Consider the following 16,614-nt stretch of genomic DNA (forward strand, 5'->3'; position numbering starts at 1 on the left):
ACAGTCTAGATGGGGAGTCAGACATTAATGTAAATAAATAAATTCCGGATATGGACATAAGTGCTGTGGGGCTGAGGGAGGGGTGAATAAAGGGAGCAAATCCAAGTGCACATCCAACTCAGCTGGTGGGGCCAGGAGAATACGAGGAGCACCACACAACCTGCCGTCACACAGTGCCTTCCTGCAGGTTCTCGGCCCCAAGTCTCTGGACCGAGGCTCATCCATCATTCTCGAAGGGAGACTCCATTGTCATCAATTGAGTGTCTACAGGTGGCATAGAGCCTTGGGGTCACTGTCAGAGAATAGACATGATCTCTGTTGTCAAGGAGGTCAGGAGGCAAAAAGGAAGACAAAACAGCCCAACCTAAATCAATGTAACCATCCGTCTGGGAATTATGATGATGATGATGGTATTTATTAAGTGCTTACTATGTATGAAGTACCTGTTCTAAGCGCTGGAGTAGATACAAGCTAATCAGGTTGGACACAGTCCCTGTTCCACATGGGACTCACAGTCTTAATCCCCATTTTACAGATGAGGGAAGGGACTCAGTCTTAATCCCCAGTTTACAGATGAGGGAACTGAGGCCCAGAGAAGTGAAGTGACTTGCCCAACATCACAAAGCAGACAAATAGCGGTGCTGGGATTAGAACCCACAACCTCTGACTCCCAGGCCCGGGCTCTATCCACTAGGCAGTTCTGCTTCCCTATTTATTGAGCACCTACTGGGCACAATGCACTTGGGGAAAAACAACACAGAAGTGAGCTGGTCCCTGCCTGCAAGAAGCTTTCACTCTGATGGGGGTGACAGACATCAAATCAGTCAGTCAGTGGTATTTATCGAGTAATTGAGCACTCACTGTTCTAAGCACTTGAAAGCATTGATAGATTGAATATACAGTTGAATACACATACATGCACAGGGGCTGAGTGGAAAGAGCACAGGCTTGGGAGTTAGAGGTCGCGGGGTCTAATCCCAACTCCGCTACTTGTCAGCCGTGTGATTTTGGGCAAGTTTCTTAACTTCTCTTTGCCTCAGTTACCCCATCTGTAAAATGGGGATTAAACTGTGAGCCCCACGTGGGACAACCTGATTACCTTGTATCTACCCCAGTGCTTAGAACAGTGCTTGGCACATAGTAAGTGCTTAACAAATACCATCATTATTATTATTATTATATGAGTAGGTAAGTGCTAGAGATGGCTGGAGGGCTAGGTGACTCGGGTGCAGGAAATTAATTGGGGGAAGGCTTGTTGGAGGATGTAGGAGAGTGGGTAGAGTAGGGGACCCAGGACAGAGACTTGCAGAAAGCCTAGAGTAAGAGGATGAGTAGCAGACAAGGAGCCAGTGAGAGCAACTGAGAAGGATTGATCAGAGAGATAGTAGAAGCACCAGGTAAAAACCATAGCAGTAAAACTGAAGCCTGATACTGTTCCAGGGAGGAGGGAGTGAGGCATGGTGTCAAAAGCAGCCGAGAGGTTCAGGAGGCTCCAGGTGGAGTAGAGCCCTTTAGATTTGGCCGTAAAGAGGTTATTGGTGATGGTTGAAAGGGTGGTCTCGGTAGGAGTGAAGGGACTGAAACCCTAACTAACTGTTAGGAGTCAAGAAGAGAGTTGGTGGAGAGAAAATTCAGCCTCTTCTAGGAGTTTGGAAAAGATGGAGCCAAGGGAGAAAGAGCGATAGCTGAAACGGGCCATGGGTTAGAGAGAAGGCATTTTTAGTGTGGGGGAAGCAAGAGTGTGTTTGAAGACAGGAGACAAGGAGCCATTAGAGAGTGAGAAGTTGAGAGTAACAGTGAGGAAGGGGAGGAGGATGGGAAGGGATAGGGTCAGAGGTGCAGGTACAGTGGGTGGATTTAGAAAATTAAGCAGGTGACCTCTTGAGAAACCACTGGGGAGACTTTGAGGAGTTCACGTCTGATGGTTTTGATTTTGCCAGTGAAATAGTGAGGTCATGTGGGAGGGAGGGTTGGGGTTGGAGAGTGGGGTTATCAGGAGGAAGTTGAAGGTTTGGAAAAGTTGCTGGGGGTTGTGGGGGTCAGAGAGGAAGAGGAGAGTCATCAAGCGGAAAACAACAGCGAGCAGGGCAGAGTGAATTTGTAATGGCAGAAATCAGCCCGGTGCCTGAATTTCTGCTAGCTTGTGTTCAGCTGCCAGGGCACAGGAGTGAAGGAAGCAGAAGACTGGCGGACTGGGGTTTGGTGATGCCAAAGCAGTGAAAGAGGTGGAGGCAAGCGAGTGGAGATTGGTGGAGAGGGCAGATTTGAGGGTGTGTACTTTCACATCTAGGGATAGGAGGATTGGCCTGGGATAGCTGAGGTGGGTCCAGGGTATGGAAAGGGAGAACCATTTTGAGGGACAGGGAGCATGGGTGATGTGACAGGATTGAAAGGGTGCACGCAGAAAATCTCGACTGTCCATTGGACTGTATTGTCTTTTCATAGTTGCGGCACTACACTGCTGATTCCCATTCAGCTGCAGGCCAACTGTGATCCCAAAGTCTTTTTTTGCTGGACCTGTACTTAGCCACTCATCATTCCCCATCCTGCACTTGCTTTATTTTTTTTGTGTGGTATTTGTTAAACTTTTACTGTATGCCACGCACTGTACTAAGTGCTGTGGTAGATGCAAACTAATCAGATTGGACACGGTCCATGTCCCACATTGGGCTCACCACCTTAATCCCCATTTTCCAGATGCGGTAACTGAGGACAAGTGAAGTGATTTGCCCAAGGTCACAGAGCAGACAAGTGGCAGAGGCAGGATTAGAACCCAGGTCCTTCTTACTCCCAGGCCTGTGCTCTATGTTTATTGCCTCTAAGCACACTACCTTGTACTCGTCCCTTTTGAATTTGATGCTGTTGTTATAGGACCAGTTTTTCTATTTTTTTTAAATGACATTTGTCAAGTGCTTATTTCGTGCCAGGCACTGTACCAAGGTCTGGGGTAGATACAAGCTAATCAAGTTGGACACAGTCCATGTCCCACGTGGGGCTCACAATCTTAGTCCACATTGTACAGATGAGATAACTGAGGCCCAAAGAAGTGAAGCAACTTGCCCAAGGTTACACAACAGACAAGTGGCGGAGCTGGGATTAGAACCCAAGTCCTTCCGATTCCCAGGCCTGAGCTCTAGCCATTAGACCATGCTGCTTCTCATGTATTTGTATTAGTATTTGTCTAATACCATTGCCATCTTCCAAAGTGTTGGCAGTGCTATCCAATTTAGACTCCAGGTTATAATCCAAGGTCCTTGAGTGAAGTGCTCCTCTAGACTGTAAGCTTGTTGTAGGCAGGGAAAGCGTCTACCAACTTTATTATATTGTACTCTCCCCAGTACTTAGTACAGTGCACTGCACACAGTAAGCACTCAGTAAATATGGTGAATTGAGTTCAGGGAATGTGATGTATTCTTTGTTGTGCTTAGGACAATGCTTAGCACTTAATGGTGGATCAATGGGTAGGATCACTGGCAAATTTGATGAGCCTGCTCTGTTTCTTCGTCCAGTTAAATAGTCAGTGCACTAGGATTAGTCCCCGTGAAACACCTCAGGCTCCCTCCACCTCAGGGTGAAGACTGAGCTCTCGTTAATGGCTTCATGAGTGCATCCGTTAACTACACCCCCACCGAATACCCCATTCGATCAGGTGGTCTTGAGCTCAATTCAGAGGTGGAGACAGAGTGGTATAGAGAGGAGACATGGCACCTGGAATAATGAATGCCTGCCTATGTCCTTCCACCTTAGAGGACTGTTCAAGAATGACCGGGTCCTGGGCACTGCCCAGCTGAAACTGGAGGCCCTGGAATCAGCCTGTGAGATCCGGGAGATCCTCGAGGTAAGCATCTTCCTCTGCCTGGGCCCCTCTACCTTGGCCCTGCTGGGATCCTACCCCGTCTGCTTAGAACAGTGCTCAGCGCTTAGAACAGTGCTTTGCACATAGTAAGCGCTTAATAAATGCCATTATTATTATTATTCTGACCCCCAACCTCTCTCCGCTCCCCAGATCCTGGATGGGCGGAGGCCTACTGGGGGGCGGCTGGAGGTGATCGTTCGCCTGAGGGAGCCTCTGACCTCACAGCAGCTGGAGACAACCACGGAGAAGTGGCTGGTCATCGACCCCCTGACCCTGCCCCCGGTGAGGGGCGAAGCCAGGAGCACAGTGGGTGGGATACAGGAAGACGGGTGGAGTCAACAGACCTCTCTATCGGGAGAAATGGTTTGGGGGCCCTGGGGAAAAGGGGGTGTGAATAATAATCATAATGATTATGGTACTTACTAAACACTTACTACGGGCCAAGCACTGTTCTAAGCACTAGGGTAGATGCAAGTTAATCAGATTGGACACAGTCTCTGTCCCACATGGGGCTCACACTCTTATTTTACAGATGAGGTAACAGACCCAGAAAAATGAAATGACTTGCCCAAGGTCACACAGCAGAGAGAACCCTGGGCATTCAAGGAGCCGGGGTGGAGAAATTTGGGACCTGACTGGACCTTTTCTTTTCCTCCCTAGGTGACAATTCCTAAAACCAAAGCTGCCCCCGCTCCTCCTGTAGGGAGGGACCCTGGCAACATGTAAGTGCCGTAGTGTAGGAGGTTAACTTGGGGCCTCTCTCGGTACCCCGTGTCCCCCTCACTCCTGCCTTTTTCTCTCCTTCTGCTCCCAACAGGAGACCTGCTCGGGTGTTCCAGAGCCTCAGCGTGCTGGCCTTCGACCGGGAACGACTGGAAAGAAAGGTAAGGAGATGTGCCCATTGGGCCTGGGGAGCTTTCCTGCATGGCGCCGGGAGTCAGAGAGACCTTGGAGAAGCAGCGTGGCTTAGTGGATAGAGCACGGGCCTGGGAGCCAGAAGACTTGGGTTCTAATCCCCACTCCACCATTTGTCTGCTGTGTGACCATGGGCAGGTCACTTCACTTCTCTGGGCCTCAGTTGCCTCATTTTAGACTGTGAGCCCACTGTTGGGTAGGGACTGTCTCTATATGTTGCCAATTTGTACTTCCCAAGCGCTTAGTACAGTGCTCTGCACATAGTAAGCGCTCAATAAATACGATTGATGATGATGATCTGTTAAATGGGGATTAAGACCATGAGCCCTATCGGGACAGGGACTGTGTCCAACCTGATTACTTGTGTCTACTCCAGCACTTGGAGTAGTGCCTGGCACGTAGTAAGCATTTAAAATATACCACTTAAAAAAAAAACCTCGAGGAGGCAGGGGATTCCTGGAACCTCTGCAGCTAGCGGTTTCTTGGGGTGCCTTGATCCCTTCTTGTTCCTCTAGATATGGGCAGGGGACATGTCTACCGCTTCTGTTATAGTGGACTCTCCCAAGCGCTTAGTACAGTAAACACTCACTAAATATGATGGACTGATTGATTAATTTCTCCGCTGGCCCTCAGCTTCCTTCTGTGGGGTTGTTGCTCAGTGACCTGTTTATGGTTTCTGCCACCAGAGGCTTCCCCTGCTCCCTTGCACGCCCCCCTCCTGACTGCGGCATTTGTTGGCACGGAGTGGGGAGGGGAAATAAAGGGAAAGGAAAAGGATGTGAAGAGCGGAAATATAATCTCCATCCGTCTGGCCACACATAGCTTAGGTAGTGGTGAGGACAGCCAAAATGGGCCGTCCCTTTCACTCTGCCGTGGTCTCTTGGGTCCAGAGCTGGGACCTGTCGATCTTGACACAAATAGCCCCCAACAGTACCTTTTTGTTCTCCTTTCACTCCTTCAGGATTGTTTTTTGTTTGTTTGTTTATCTGTTTTTAGCGGGGAAGGATCATAAGATCGTAGGAACAAAACCAGTGCCATTAGTGATCCTGACCAATGTCGTCCCCACCAGTGGCCCCAAAGGACATTTAGAGGAACAGCGTGAGGTTACCTTCCCTGATACTCATCCTATAGGTTATTGGACTTGCCATCTTCCCACCCTTGGCAGGAAGGGCCAAGTCAGGTGTGAGAGGGGAGCCCCCTTGCATGGGTAACCTGGGGATTGAAGTGCCCAAAGTGGAGCACCTAGCCCAGGTATCCATGCCAGCCCTGTGTCCCTGGCAGATCCTAGCCTATAAACAGGCATGCCGACCAGTGCCCGGGGAGCTGGTGCAGAAGTACCAGGATGTTCTGCAGCACAGCCAGTGGCAGAAAGCTCAGCTGGAGCAGGGGGGCCCAAGCATCAGAAGAGGTAAGGACTGTGGACCAAACCCCCCGGTGACACTCAACCCCTCTGAGGAGGACCAAGGATGGGAGCAGTGGACCCCATCTCCACAGACTGCCAAGGCCCGGGAGTTGGGGCACAGCCCGTTTCTATCCACCCTTTCCTCCCATTGTCTTCCCCAGCCCCCGTCCTCCTACTCCTCTGGGCTCAGACCGGGCTCTCACCCTCTGAACCTTTCTTTTCCCCAGAGTATGTTGCTCAGCTGGAACACCAACTTCACTATTATACCAACAGCGCTCGGCGCCTGGGCAGCGATGGCAATCGGGTAAGGCTGTCGGGGGGCCCAGCCAGCTCTCATCCCAATATGGTCCCGGGATGGGTCTTCACCCTCACCAGTTGCCCCCATCTCCACGCTAAGGGCAGCGACTTCCTCTCCGGGCTTCCCAGGGTCTGGCTCTCTAGGGACAGGAAGGTGAGGTGGCCCATTGACAAAAGGACTCTTTTTCACCCACAGGATGCAGCTAAGGAAGCTCTGTACAAGCGGAACTTGGTGGAGAGTGAGGTAAGAGACTGTGGGGACCACCTGGGGAATGGCAGCAGGAAGGGAAAGGGGCCACAGTGGTGCCCTTACTCACAGAGTTCAGCCCTTCTCATACCTCAGTTTCCTCATTGATTTTGTTTTTTTCTTTCAGTTGCAGCAATTCCGGAGGTGATGCCCCAACCAGGGTGGCACTGCAGGAACCCGACCTCCTCACTAACTCCTTCTCCTGCCACCGCCTCCTTTCACCTCCCCTTTCCCTCTGCATCTCCCCATCTTGTTTCCTCCCTCCACAGCCTCCCCACCCCCCACCTTAGGAAGCAAAGGTAACTGGGCACTGACCCCTTTCCAAGGGAGAGGGGACCGTGGGCCCTGAATGCTAGGAAGGAAGTGACCAGGGGATGAGCTCTCTAGGAGGGTGAGGGGTACTCTACCCCATCCCACATCCTCGCTCCCTCCCAGCTGACCACCGGGCTCACCCGGAGACCAAACCGCCAGACAATCACTTGACAATCAATTCTTTTCAACTCCCAGGGGGCTGCCTCTTCCTGCTTCCCATCTGGGCCCCTCAGCTGCAGCTTCTGTTGCCAGGGTCCTTGTAGGGGGAGACAGGCACTCGGGAAAGTAACGTTCACTAGTTGAGGCTCTCGTTCCTCGAGTTTGAGGTCCTGCTTGCCGAGACAGGCTGGACGGGTTTCTCTTTCCTCTGCGTTGGGGTTGGATTCATCAGCCATTTGGAGCCGTCAGCTTTTTTGGTACTCCACCACCCGCTGCGTGTGCATTCATGATCACATTGGAGTCACCCCCCAGGGGCTGACTGGAATGTAAATGGTGCCACTGAGTGGGCAGGGCCCCAAGTCAGGGTACCAGAACTGATCCCAAATGTCAGAGAACAGTTCTGGCATCCTGGAATCTCCTGAGCAGAACACTAAAGGAGTACCAACCTTTGGCTCCAACCTCTGGGCTCCACAATTCCCTCTTCTCAGTACCTGCCTAATCCTTTCCTTCCCACCTGATCCTCATGCCCCTCACCCACAGAGCACCCCCCTAGCCCCACTTTGCTCTCTCCATGGAAACAAGAGTTTGCACAGCTGGACAAGTTCACCAGCATCTGGGGTATCCCAGGAGGTGGAACACGGGTACAGTGGATGAGCGGGTGGCTTTTCCTAGTAGAGCTCGAGCTGGGCACTGCCCTCTCTTCCCCCAGAACAAAGAAGGGGAAACCCAGTGCTGCAGCCTAATTCCAGCTGGCGGGTGGATGTTAGCAAAGGTTGATAAACCTGCTTCCACTCCCCAAGGGTGGCTCTGGGCCACCGGCTCCAGACCAGCCCTTTCCCTTTGGAGGGAAGATGGGATAGAGCCCACGGCCTCAGCTCCCTGGGCTTCTCTGCCAAGCCTGCTCCTCTCCCTGCCTTATAACACCTTCCCTCCCTTCCCCCTCTTTCCCCACCGCCACCTCTCTGTGGTCCCAAAGAAAGCCGCCACATGGGCACAATGTCTGTATGTCAGCTCAGGGGCACAGATGCCCCAGAAACCAAATTGTTAAACTCTCTGACTCCTCTGCGAGGGCTCTGAAAGTCCTCTTGGCTGTACTCACCCACCCTCCAGGGCTGACGCTGTCTGTGGGGATCCCTGGCCTGATGATTGACAGGCACTGGGAAGAGCTAAGACGTTTGGTCCTCTGTTAGTTTTATTGTTTTTCTCTGCTCAGAATGGAAAGTCTCCCCATCCCCTCCACATCCTGGCTTGTCAGAGCCTAGACCTCCTGGACCTTTCTGGGCTTTTTGTGACTCTATGGTGCCCCTGGAGAGGGGAAGGAAGAAGGGTGAAGGTGGCAAGGGCAATGGGCACACAAAATAAACAGCAAGGGTTGCACATGAGTCATGGCTCAGTCTCTCCTTTTCTCTCATTGTCCTGCCTTCTGCCTACATTGTGTGCGTGTGTATGAGAGAGAGAGTGTGTGTGTGTCTGAGTGGGGAGAGAGCAAGAGTGCAAAAGAGAGAAACATCTTTGGATTGGGTCACTCTGTCATCCGCTTCCTCCTACCAACCCTCCATACTCTCCCATGGACTGTAAACTGGTGTGGGCAGGGAACATGTCTACCAACTCTGTTGCATCGTACTCTCCCAAGCGCTCAGTACAGTGCTCTGCACACAGAAAGCGCTCAATAAATACCACTAATTGATTGAGAGCTGGAGGTAGCGGTCATGGAGCATAAATACCCATTTCTATTAAATACAGGGAGGTGAGGGAGCGCATACCCGGCCCAGCCGGAGGGTGGAGGAGTTGGCACTGTGCCCTCTCTGGCCAACATAATGCCCTACTCCTTGAGCCTTCTGCTCACCGTGCCAGCTCCCAGCCCTTGAGATGCAGGAAGAGAGAGCGGGCATCAGTCCCTTGGATGCCACAAGTGCAGTGTAGCAGAGCCTGAAGGGAAAACAGTAGCAGGGGGAGCTAGGCAGTGTGCCAAAGGAGGACCCCAGGGTCTCTGCGGGCCGCTTGCCGGCTCAACTCAGGGGTCCTTAGGGCTAGCTCGGGGTTGGCGTCGGGGCTTGGGCAGCTTGACGATGACAGGTTCCAGGTTGCCCGTAGTATCCACCACCTCCAGGTGTGCCAGGTCCAGAAAGGCCCCTGGGGCAATACTGGTCATGAGCAGCCGGTTGGACCTGGAAGGGTCAGGGGGCAGGGTGTTGGGATGGTGAGGGTTCTTCCCCCAGGGCTCAGAAGGGGAAACGGAGACCCTGAGATGGGCAGGGACCTAACCCAGAGGTCCTGGTTCCGACCGGGAGGTTCACTGGGCTGACCTCGGCCGAGAGAGTTGAACCGGGAGAGGCTTGGCTGCCTCTCCCATGCCCCGCTGGGCTTCACTGGGGTGGGTGGAGCGAACTGTGGGACCAGGCCCCCCCGATCCTCCCTGCGGGTGGGCAGGAAAAGGGACCGGACCTGGCCCGGTGGGCTGCCGGAAGAGGGGGAGGCGCGGCCAGCCGGGTGGCGGTACCTAAGGATGAGTGTCCGCAGGTAGGGCGTGGTGAGGAAGGCCTCCGAGCCTACACTGCTGATACGGTTATTCTGCAGGTAGAGGTACTCCAGGGCTTCGGGCAGATCCGGGGGCACGAAGGACAATTCGTTGCTGCTGAGATCCAGGAGCTGGGAACCGGGGGGAAGGGGTTCAGTCCCCCGCTGCCCCCGCCTCTCCCACTGGCTTCCACTTGCCCTACCCCCCCCACCCCCAACCACCTGTTCCCCTCACCTTGAGGCCCAGGATTTCCTGCCAAGTTCCGGGGGCGATGGAGCCGATCCGGAGCCTATTGTGAGCCAGGTGCAGCTCCCTGAGCCCATTCATCCCCACCAGCACCTCAGGCCCCAGAGTATTCAGTTGGTTCTTCTGCAGTTTGAGCACCTGCAGGCTGGCGGGCAGCCCGGCGGGCAACAGGGTCAGGTGGTTTCCTGCCAGGTCGAGGGTCTGCAACTGGCGGAGCTTGCGGAAGGCCAGGCGGTGGAGCCGGGCACTGTAGAGCTGGTTGTAGCTGAGGTTGAGCTCAGTGAGGGCGTAGGTGGTTGCAAAGTCATCGGGACCGATGGCCCCGATGCGGTTGTGAAGCAGCATGAGGGAACGGACCCGCCTGGGCAGCCCTTCAGGCACCCGCTCCAGCTGGTTGTTGTAAAGGTGCAGGGTGTGGAGGGCACGGAGGCGGAGGAAGGCGTCACGGTGCACCCCACCTGCCACCAGCTCGTTGTTCTGCAGCAGCAGGTACTGCAGCCCCCGCACCTGGCTCAGTCGCTCGGCGGGGAGGTGGCGGATCCGATTCCTGCCCAAGTGCAGGATGATGATGCCCGGGGGGAGGCCGGCTGGTACCTCCCCCAGATGGTTGTTGGACAGATCTAGGTATTCTAGGCTCTTGAGCTTGCTGGGGGAGAGAGAATCGATCAGTGGACTAAATGCTTGGGAGAGGACAACACGACAGGGTTGGTTAAGAGTAGTAATAATAATGGCATTTGTTAAGCGCTTACTACATGTGAAGCACTGTTCTAAGCGCTGGGGGGGATACAAGGTGATCAGGTTGTCCCACGTGGGGCTCACAGTCTTCATCCCCATTTTCCAGATGAGGTAACTGAGGCTCAGAGAAGTGAAGTGACTTGCCCAAGGTCACACAGCAGACATGTGGTGGAGCTGGGATTAGAACCCATGACCTCTGACTCCCAAGCCCGGGCTCTTTCGACTGAGCCATGCTAACTGTGGTATTTGTTAAGTGCTTCCTGTGTGCCGGACACTGTACTAAGCACTGGGGTGGATACAAGGTAATCAGGTTGTCCCACGTGGGGCTCACAGTCTTAATCCCATTTCACAGATGAGGTAACTGAGGCCCAGAGAATTGAAGTGGCTTGCCCAAGGTCACACAGCAGACAAGTGGCCTAGTCGGGATTAGAACCCACCACCTTCTGACTCCCAGACCCATGTTCTATCCACTACTCCATGCTGCCCGCAGGGAGCTTACAGTCTAGAGGGGGGGAAACAGACCTGAAAATACATTACGGATATGTCCGTAAGTGCTGTGGGACTGAGGGTGGGGGTGAAAAAGGGAACAAATCCAAGTGTGAGGGTGATGCAGAAGGGAGAGGGAATAGGGGAAATGAGGACTTCATGGGGGAAGGCCTCTCGGAGGAGATGTGACTTGTGTGGGAAAGAGGGGCCCACCCCCTCCCTCAAACTTCCCACCCAAATATAGCCCCCGTGACCGGCTTGCCTCCCATCCCATCCCTCCTTCCAGAAGGAAGGTCGAAGAACCCAGGCGATTGGCTGGTATCGCCCAGCAGCTGTACCTGAAGGTGGAGGGGTCTATGCCCGTGTCAGACAGGTTGTTGTTTTGCAGGTAGAGTTCCCGCAGTTTCTGCTGGCGGCTCAGGGCCCCCCGGGGCACCCAGGTAATCCGATTGTTCTGCGGGAGAAGGGAGTGGGGGAGCCCCAGATCTCTGGACCGCCCCCTACAGGAAATCCGGAGGTACTGCAGCGGAGGGCACCATAACCCCCCGCCCCCCGCAGCTGCTGTGGGACAGGGGACCGTGAGGGGGATGGGGAAGAAGGGCAGGGCGGCTAAGGGAATCTCTCCAGGAAGCTCAATTCCCCCTGGGAATCCCCCACACCTGTAGGTGAAGTCTGGCCAGCGATGGGGGCAGGCTAGGCGGGAGGTAGCTGAGTTGGTTGCTGGACAGGATGAGGGTGGTGACGGCCTCTGAGCCATTGAAGGCCTCAAAAGGGAGACCGGCGTTGCTCAACTGGTTGTTATGGAGGTACACAGACCTGCAGAAGGAAAGAGGGCCAGGGCCTGAGCCAGCCAACCCGAGCTGGTTCATTCATTCATTCAATTGTATTTATTGAGCGCTTACTGTGTGCAGAGCACTGTACTAAGCGCTTGGGAAGTACAATTTGGCAACAAATAAAGACAATTCCTGCCCAACAACAGGTTCTCAGCGCTGGCTCCCCGGAAGGGACAGGAGAGAGATGGAGAGATGAAGGAGCTCGAAGCTTGGCTGACGGTTGCTGGCACTGGCAACTGAGGGCATCGTACCTGAGCCCAGGTTTCTCTCCGAATGTGAGTGGGTAGATTTCGGTCAGCTGGTTGGCCGCCAGGTCAGCGATGCGCAGGGAGCGAGGCAGGAATTGGGGGGCCACTGTGAGCTACCAAGACAAACTGAGGCTGTCCTCCAGGTCTCAGACCCCATTAGCACATCGTCTCCCCCACCCCCCTCTACGCTGAGGACCTGCAACGGTTGGGGAAAAGGCAGCCAGCTTTTTATGGAGAGCTTTGTTCTGGAAACTCTCCCACTGACCTGCTGTGGGACCTTGGGCAAGACACTTACCCTTTTGGAACTTATTTCCTTGTGGAATGGGAAGTTTAACCCCCGCCTCTCCCTTATCGGGGTGATAAAATGAGATGAATGGGAAAGAAATATGCTGGAGGAATGGGAGTGTCCCAGAGGCTACATTGACTGCCTATCTGCCTTCTCCAATGGGAATGGCAGAAAGAACAGGGACACGGAAGTCAGAGCAGAAAGCCGGTGCCTCTCCTCCCCCCACCCTCCATGCTCCACTCTTTCCTCGCTTCCCCCGGAACAGTCCCTCTGAGCAGGGAGCCGAGGCCAGTTGGTGACGCAGAAGGAGCTAAGGTTTGGGAGGAAGAGGGTCCACGCACCTTATTGTTGGCCAGATAGATGTACTGGAGTGCCGACAGGGACTCAAAAGCTTCATCTGGAAGGCCTGGGAGTGAGGATGGAGGTGGGATGTGTGAGAGAGGGGAGAGATAGACCCTGACCCCCTTCTCCGGCCTGCTACTTGCCACCTCCCAGCTTGGCCATGGGTTAGTCGTGCCTAAGGACCCTCCCTTTGCCATGAAGAAAAATCCTGGGTGCCACAACTCCCTTCCAATACATTTACCATCCCTGACAAGATGGCCCTTGGGGCTTGGGAACAAGAGGCCAGTCTTCTTGGCTCTGGACCCAAGAAGCAGCTGCTTCTGATGTCGAGTCTTTTAACAGCCACAGAGCAACAGGCGGGACAGAAGGATGAAGGGGCAAGGTGGGGTCTTCATTCAGCCCAGTCACAGAGTCAGAGAAGCCAGAGGGCTGGCCCTTAGGCTCAGCTTTCCCCCCAAGAGCGGTATGGCTGGGAGGAAGGGGACTCTGGAGGGCAGGTCCTCCTAGCTCCGTAGACAGGAAAGAGGGGAGGGAGGCAGCTGGGTCCCTGCAGAACACAGATGACAGAGCCTTCACTGTGCAGCCCTCCCTCCGCCCCTGGGCTCCGTTCCAAAGCTGCTGGCTGCGGCTTTGCTCCCCACCTTCCTCCCTCCTTCCCCCTCCTCCTCCCCCGCCCCCCACCGCTTCCCCCGCGCTTTCCGTTCCATTCTGCAAACACAAGAGTTTCTGGGAACTGCACAGCGGTGGGTTCGGAGTCAGCCCCTGGCTGGCCACAGGCGCCTGCCCCCTTTCCCCTCCTCCCCTTTTTCCTGCGCCCCACCCCCACCCCCGCCCCGCTCCCTAGGAGCGGGAGTGGTATGCGAGGGGGAGACTGGGAGAGTGAATGACAGGGGAGCAGGTGAGGCTGTAATATCCCTCTACTTTCCTACCCCTCCACATCCCCCACCACCTTCACGAGTGACCTGGACAGGAGGTTGGGAGCGGCCAAGGTTGGGAGGAGGTTGGGATTTCCAAGAAATCCATCCCATCATGGCCTGGATCTGAGCCAGGGTGGCAGGAGGAGGGAGAAGCCTGCAGAATCCCGTAGAGGAAACGGGGACCACAGATGCTGGAACCCTGGCGGAGCGAAAGATGGGGACCAGGGGAGAGCCCTGCCGAGTCATCTGAAGGCTGAGATGGGCAGGCAGACTATCCGCCCCCTCCCGCCACTGCCCCCACCCCACCTGGGTTACCTTCAGAGGAGATGAGGTTGTTGTGCAGGTTGAGGGTCTTGAGATTGCTGAGGCGGGACAGCTCATTGTAGGGGATCTCCAGAAGTTGGTTGTTCTGGCGTGGGAAGGGGACATGGCTGATGGTGGCCCCGTGCCCTGGAAGTCCTGACACCCACCCTTCCCACCAAGCCAGAACTGCCAAAGAAGGGGGATGGCAAGAGACCTGGGGGGGGGGGGGGGGGAGGAGGGAAGCCGTCTGGTGTCCCTGGGATCTAGGGAGCCGAAGGTGGCTTCGCCCACCTCTGAGCCAGCGGCAGATCTGACGGGGACGGGCGAGGGAGGCTCGCGTGGCGGTAGGTACCTGCAGCGAGAGGTGTTGGGCGGCTTTGGTGATGTTGTCAGGGAAGAGCTCCAGGTCCAGCCCCTCACAGTCCACTGTGTCATCTAGAGGACAGGAGCAGCGGGGTGGACAGGCGCGGGGTGGGGGCTGCGAGCTCTCTCCCGGGTGGGGGAAGGCGTTGGCATCCTGACTCCGGGCAGACGGGATTCCCAGCAGCAGGACCAGCAGGCTTAGCCGCTGGGGAGGGGATCGAGGAGAGAGAGGGGAAGGGTGGGCGTCAGTGAAGGAGGGAGTCCTGGGCCAGCCCTGGGGTGAGTCTGGATTAGGGGGACTGGGAGCTAGGGCAGGGCAGCTGGGAGCCAGAAGGCCCAGACACCCTACACCTGCTCAGGTTACCCCCCCCACCCCACCCCGGCCCCGTTCTGCTATTCACCTCCTAGGGAACCCAGGGATCCTGCCTCCCGGGCCGTACTTTAACCCCGCTCTCCTCCGTGTGCCTACTCCCACATCCCTGGCTTCCCCGAGGCAGTGCCCCGAGCAGAAGAGGGATGGGGAACCACGCCTGCCCCTGGCAGAAGCCCACCCAGGCACCAAAGCCAGCAGGTTCTCCCCAACCCCCTCGGAGGGCCACTGTCCCCCCCCCACCTCCGCCCACCCAGGCACCAAAGAGGGAGGCTGGGAATGGGAAGAGGGAGCGGGGGGTAGTGGCCGCCCCTGACCTTACCATAGCCAGACCCCAGCTCTCCGTCTCGTTCTCTCCTCTCCTGCGTAACTCAGCTCCCTAATTGAATCCAGACCCGCCGGCCGCACGCACGATCATTTCTCCCCCTTCTCCCCCCCCCCCCCCCGGTCATATCTCCTTAAACAAACACCGTCAGAGTCCCCTCACGGCCATCCTCCCGCCCCCGGCTCTCCTCCTCCTCTCCAGAGACTAACGGGGGGCGGGGGGTGGCAAGGCAGAGCCAACCTGCCAGGAACTGCTCTACCAACTGTGGGGTCGGGAGGAGGGATGGGGGTTGGTGAGAGAAGTCGGGGGTTGGTGAGAGAAGTCGGGGGGGGGGAGTTGGGATGGAGAGGAGGGGGACCATTCCCCCTCTCGGCGCTGGCTTGCGTAACCGAGGTCGGGAGGAATGCCTGGGAAAAAGAACGGCTTAGCCCGTCTGGTATTTCCACCATGTACGGAACCAGATAGGCCCAGGGAAGGGAACGTCTGACTTTCTTTTCTCGTCTCTGTCCAAACCGCACCCCTCCCCGGCTCCCGCGGCAGTCCTCCCCAGTCCCTGCCATGCGACTGAGGCTGGAAGGCAGTGGCCGGCCCTGCCCGGCCAGGGGGAGGGCAGATGGGCAGCCGGGGAAGTGGCCAAGGAGGATCCCAGCCATCGAGAGGAGGAGCCAGCTCTCCCGCCTCTGCCCACACTGCTGGATTGGAGATCCGCTCCCCCGACCTCAAGCCCAGTTCCTCCCTAAAACGGAGGAGTCTCTCGGACTTGGACGCACTCCGCCCCCGCCCGCCCATCCCCTGGGTCAAAACTTCCTTGTGGCAGACCAAGGCCGTCTGGGCTCGGAAGCCAGGCCAATGGCTAATTACCAGGTTTGAAATATCTTTCGGTCTGCCAGCTGCGATCCCTTTCGGCTCAGGAATGCGTGTGACCGCGGCAGCCTTCTGCACCTCTTCTCCTCCCCCAAACCCCTAAAACCAGGCTGTCTCCACTGACAATGCCTGGGCACAGTTGCCCTGGTAGGAAAACCACTTGGTGCACCCAGGGACCTTGGGTTCGGCCAGGACGGGAAGCCTCTTCCTTCCCACCACTGTGCCAGGCACTACGGAACCAGATGGCTCTATTGGCTCTAGTAGGGAGCAGAGTTCTCGAGGGTGGGGAAAGGGCATCAGCCTCCTTGCCTGCCTCCCTGTCTCCAGCTTCTGTCCTCTCTGGTCCATACGTCACTCAGCTGTTTAGATCATTTTTCGAAAACATCATTTGGAACAAATCTCCCCACACCTCAAAAACCTCCAAAGCTTGCCCATTTCTCTCTGCATCAAGCAGAAACCCCTGACCATTGGCTTTAAGCAGCATGACGTAGCGGAAAGAGCACGGGCCTGGAAGTCAGAAGGTCATGGGTTCTAATTCTGGCTCCGCCACTTGTCTGCTGTGTGACCTTGGGCAAGTCACATCGCTTCAC

General features: G+C 55.7%; 2 protein-coding genes across 7 annotated transcripts in view; one reads left to right on the forward strand and one right to left on the reverse strand.

Annotated features, from left to right (window-relative positions):
* CC2D1A (coiled-coil and C2 domain containing 1A) overlaps positions 1 to 8,570 on the forward strand; it is a 23,400-nt gene extending 14,830 nt beyond the window's left edge. For all 3 annotated transcript variants that reach the window (XM_038772098.1, XM_038772099.1, XM_038772100.1), the window contains 8 exons: positions 3,748 to 3,838; positions 4,007 to 4,138; positions 4,517 to 4,578; positions 4,674 to 4,740; positions 6,053 to 6,179; positions 6,401 to 6,477; positions 6,667 to 6,714; positions 6,845 to 8,570. In XM_038772098.1, the coding sequence (XP_038628026.1) occupies positions 3,748 to 3,838; positions 4,007 to 4,138; positions 4,517 to 4,578; positions 4,674 to 4,740; positions 6,053 to 6,179; positions 6,401 to 6,477; positions 6,667 to 6,714; positions 6,845 to 6,865 (625 nt within the window). In that variant the 3' untranslated portion in view covers positions 6,866 to 8,570. The remainder of the gene's footprint in view (positions 1 to 3,747; positions 3,839 to 4,006; positions 4,139 to 4,516; positions 4,579 to 4,673; positions 4,741 to 6,052; positions 6,180 to 6,400; positions 6,478 to 6,666; positions 6,715 to 6,844) is intronic.
* Positions 8,564 to 15,229, reverse strand: PODNL1 (podocan like 1). 4 transcript variants are annotated; one of them, XM_038772102.1, is made up of 10 exons: positions 15,158 to 15,229; positions 14,455 to 14,670; positions 14,115 to 14,208; positions 12,882 to 12,946; positions 12,258 to 12,367; positions 11,833 to 11,989; positions 11,512 to 11,627; positions 9,941 to 10,598; positions 9,689 to 9,837; positions 8,564 to 9,356 (listed from the first exon to the last, which is right to left on the reverse strand). In XM_038772102.1, exons 1-10 carry the CDS (start codon positions 15,158 to 15,160, stop codon positions 9,203 to 9,205), a joined length of 1,722 nt encoding a protein of 573 aa, XP_038628030.1. In that variant the 5' UTR covers positions 15,161 to 15,229; the 3' UTR covers positions 8,564 to 9,202. The 4 variants fall into 4 exon arrangements, with proteins under 4 accessions (XP_038628030.1, XP_038628029.1, XP_038628031.1 ...); XM_038772101.1 differs by having other exon boundaries at positions 9,265 to 9,837; XM_038772103.1 differs by lacking the exons at positions 14,455 to 14,670; positions 15,158 to 15,229 and adding an exon at positions 13,832 to 13,998 and having other exon boundaries at positions 9,265 to 9,837; positions 14,115 to 14,181.
* Between the last annotated feature and the right edge of the window lie 1,385 nt (positions 15,230 to 16,614).

The sequence above is a fragment of the Tachyglossus aculeatus genome, chromosome X1 (assembly GCF_015852505.1).
Source record: "Tachyglossus aculeatus isolate mTacAcu1 chromosome X1, mTacAcu1.pri, whole genome shotgun sequence".
NCBI lineage: Eukaryota > Metazoa > Chordata > Mammalia > Monotremata > Tachyglossidae > Tachyglossus > Tachyglossus aculeatus.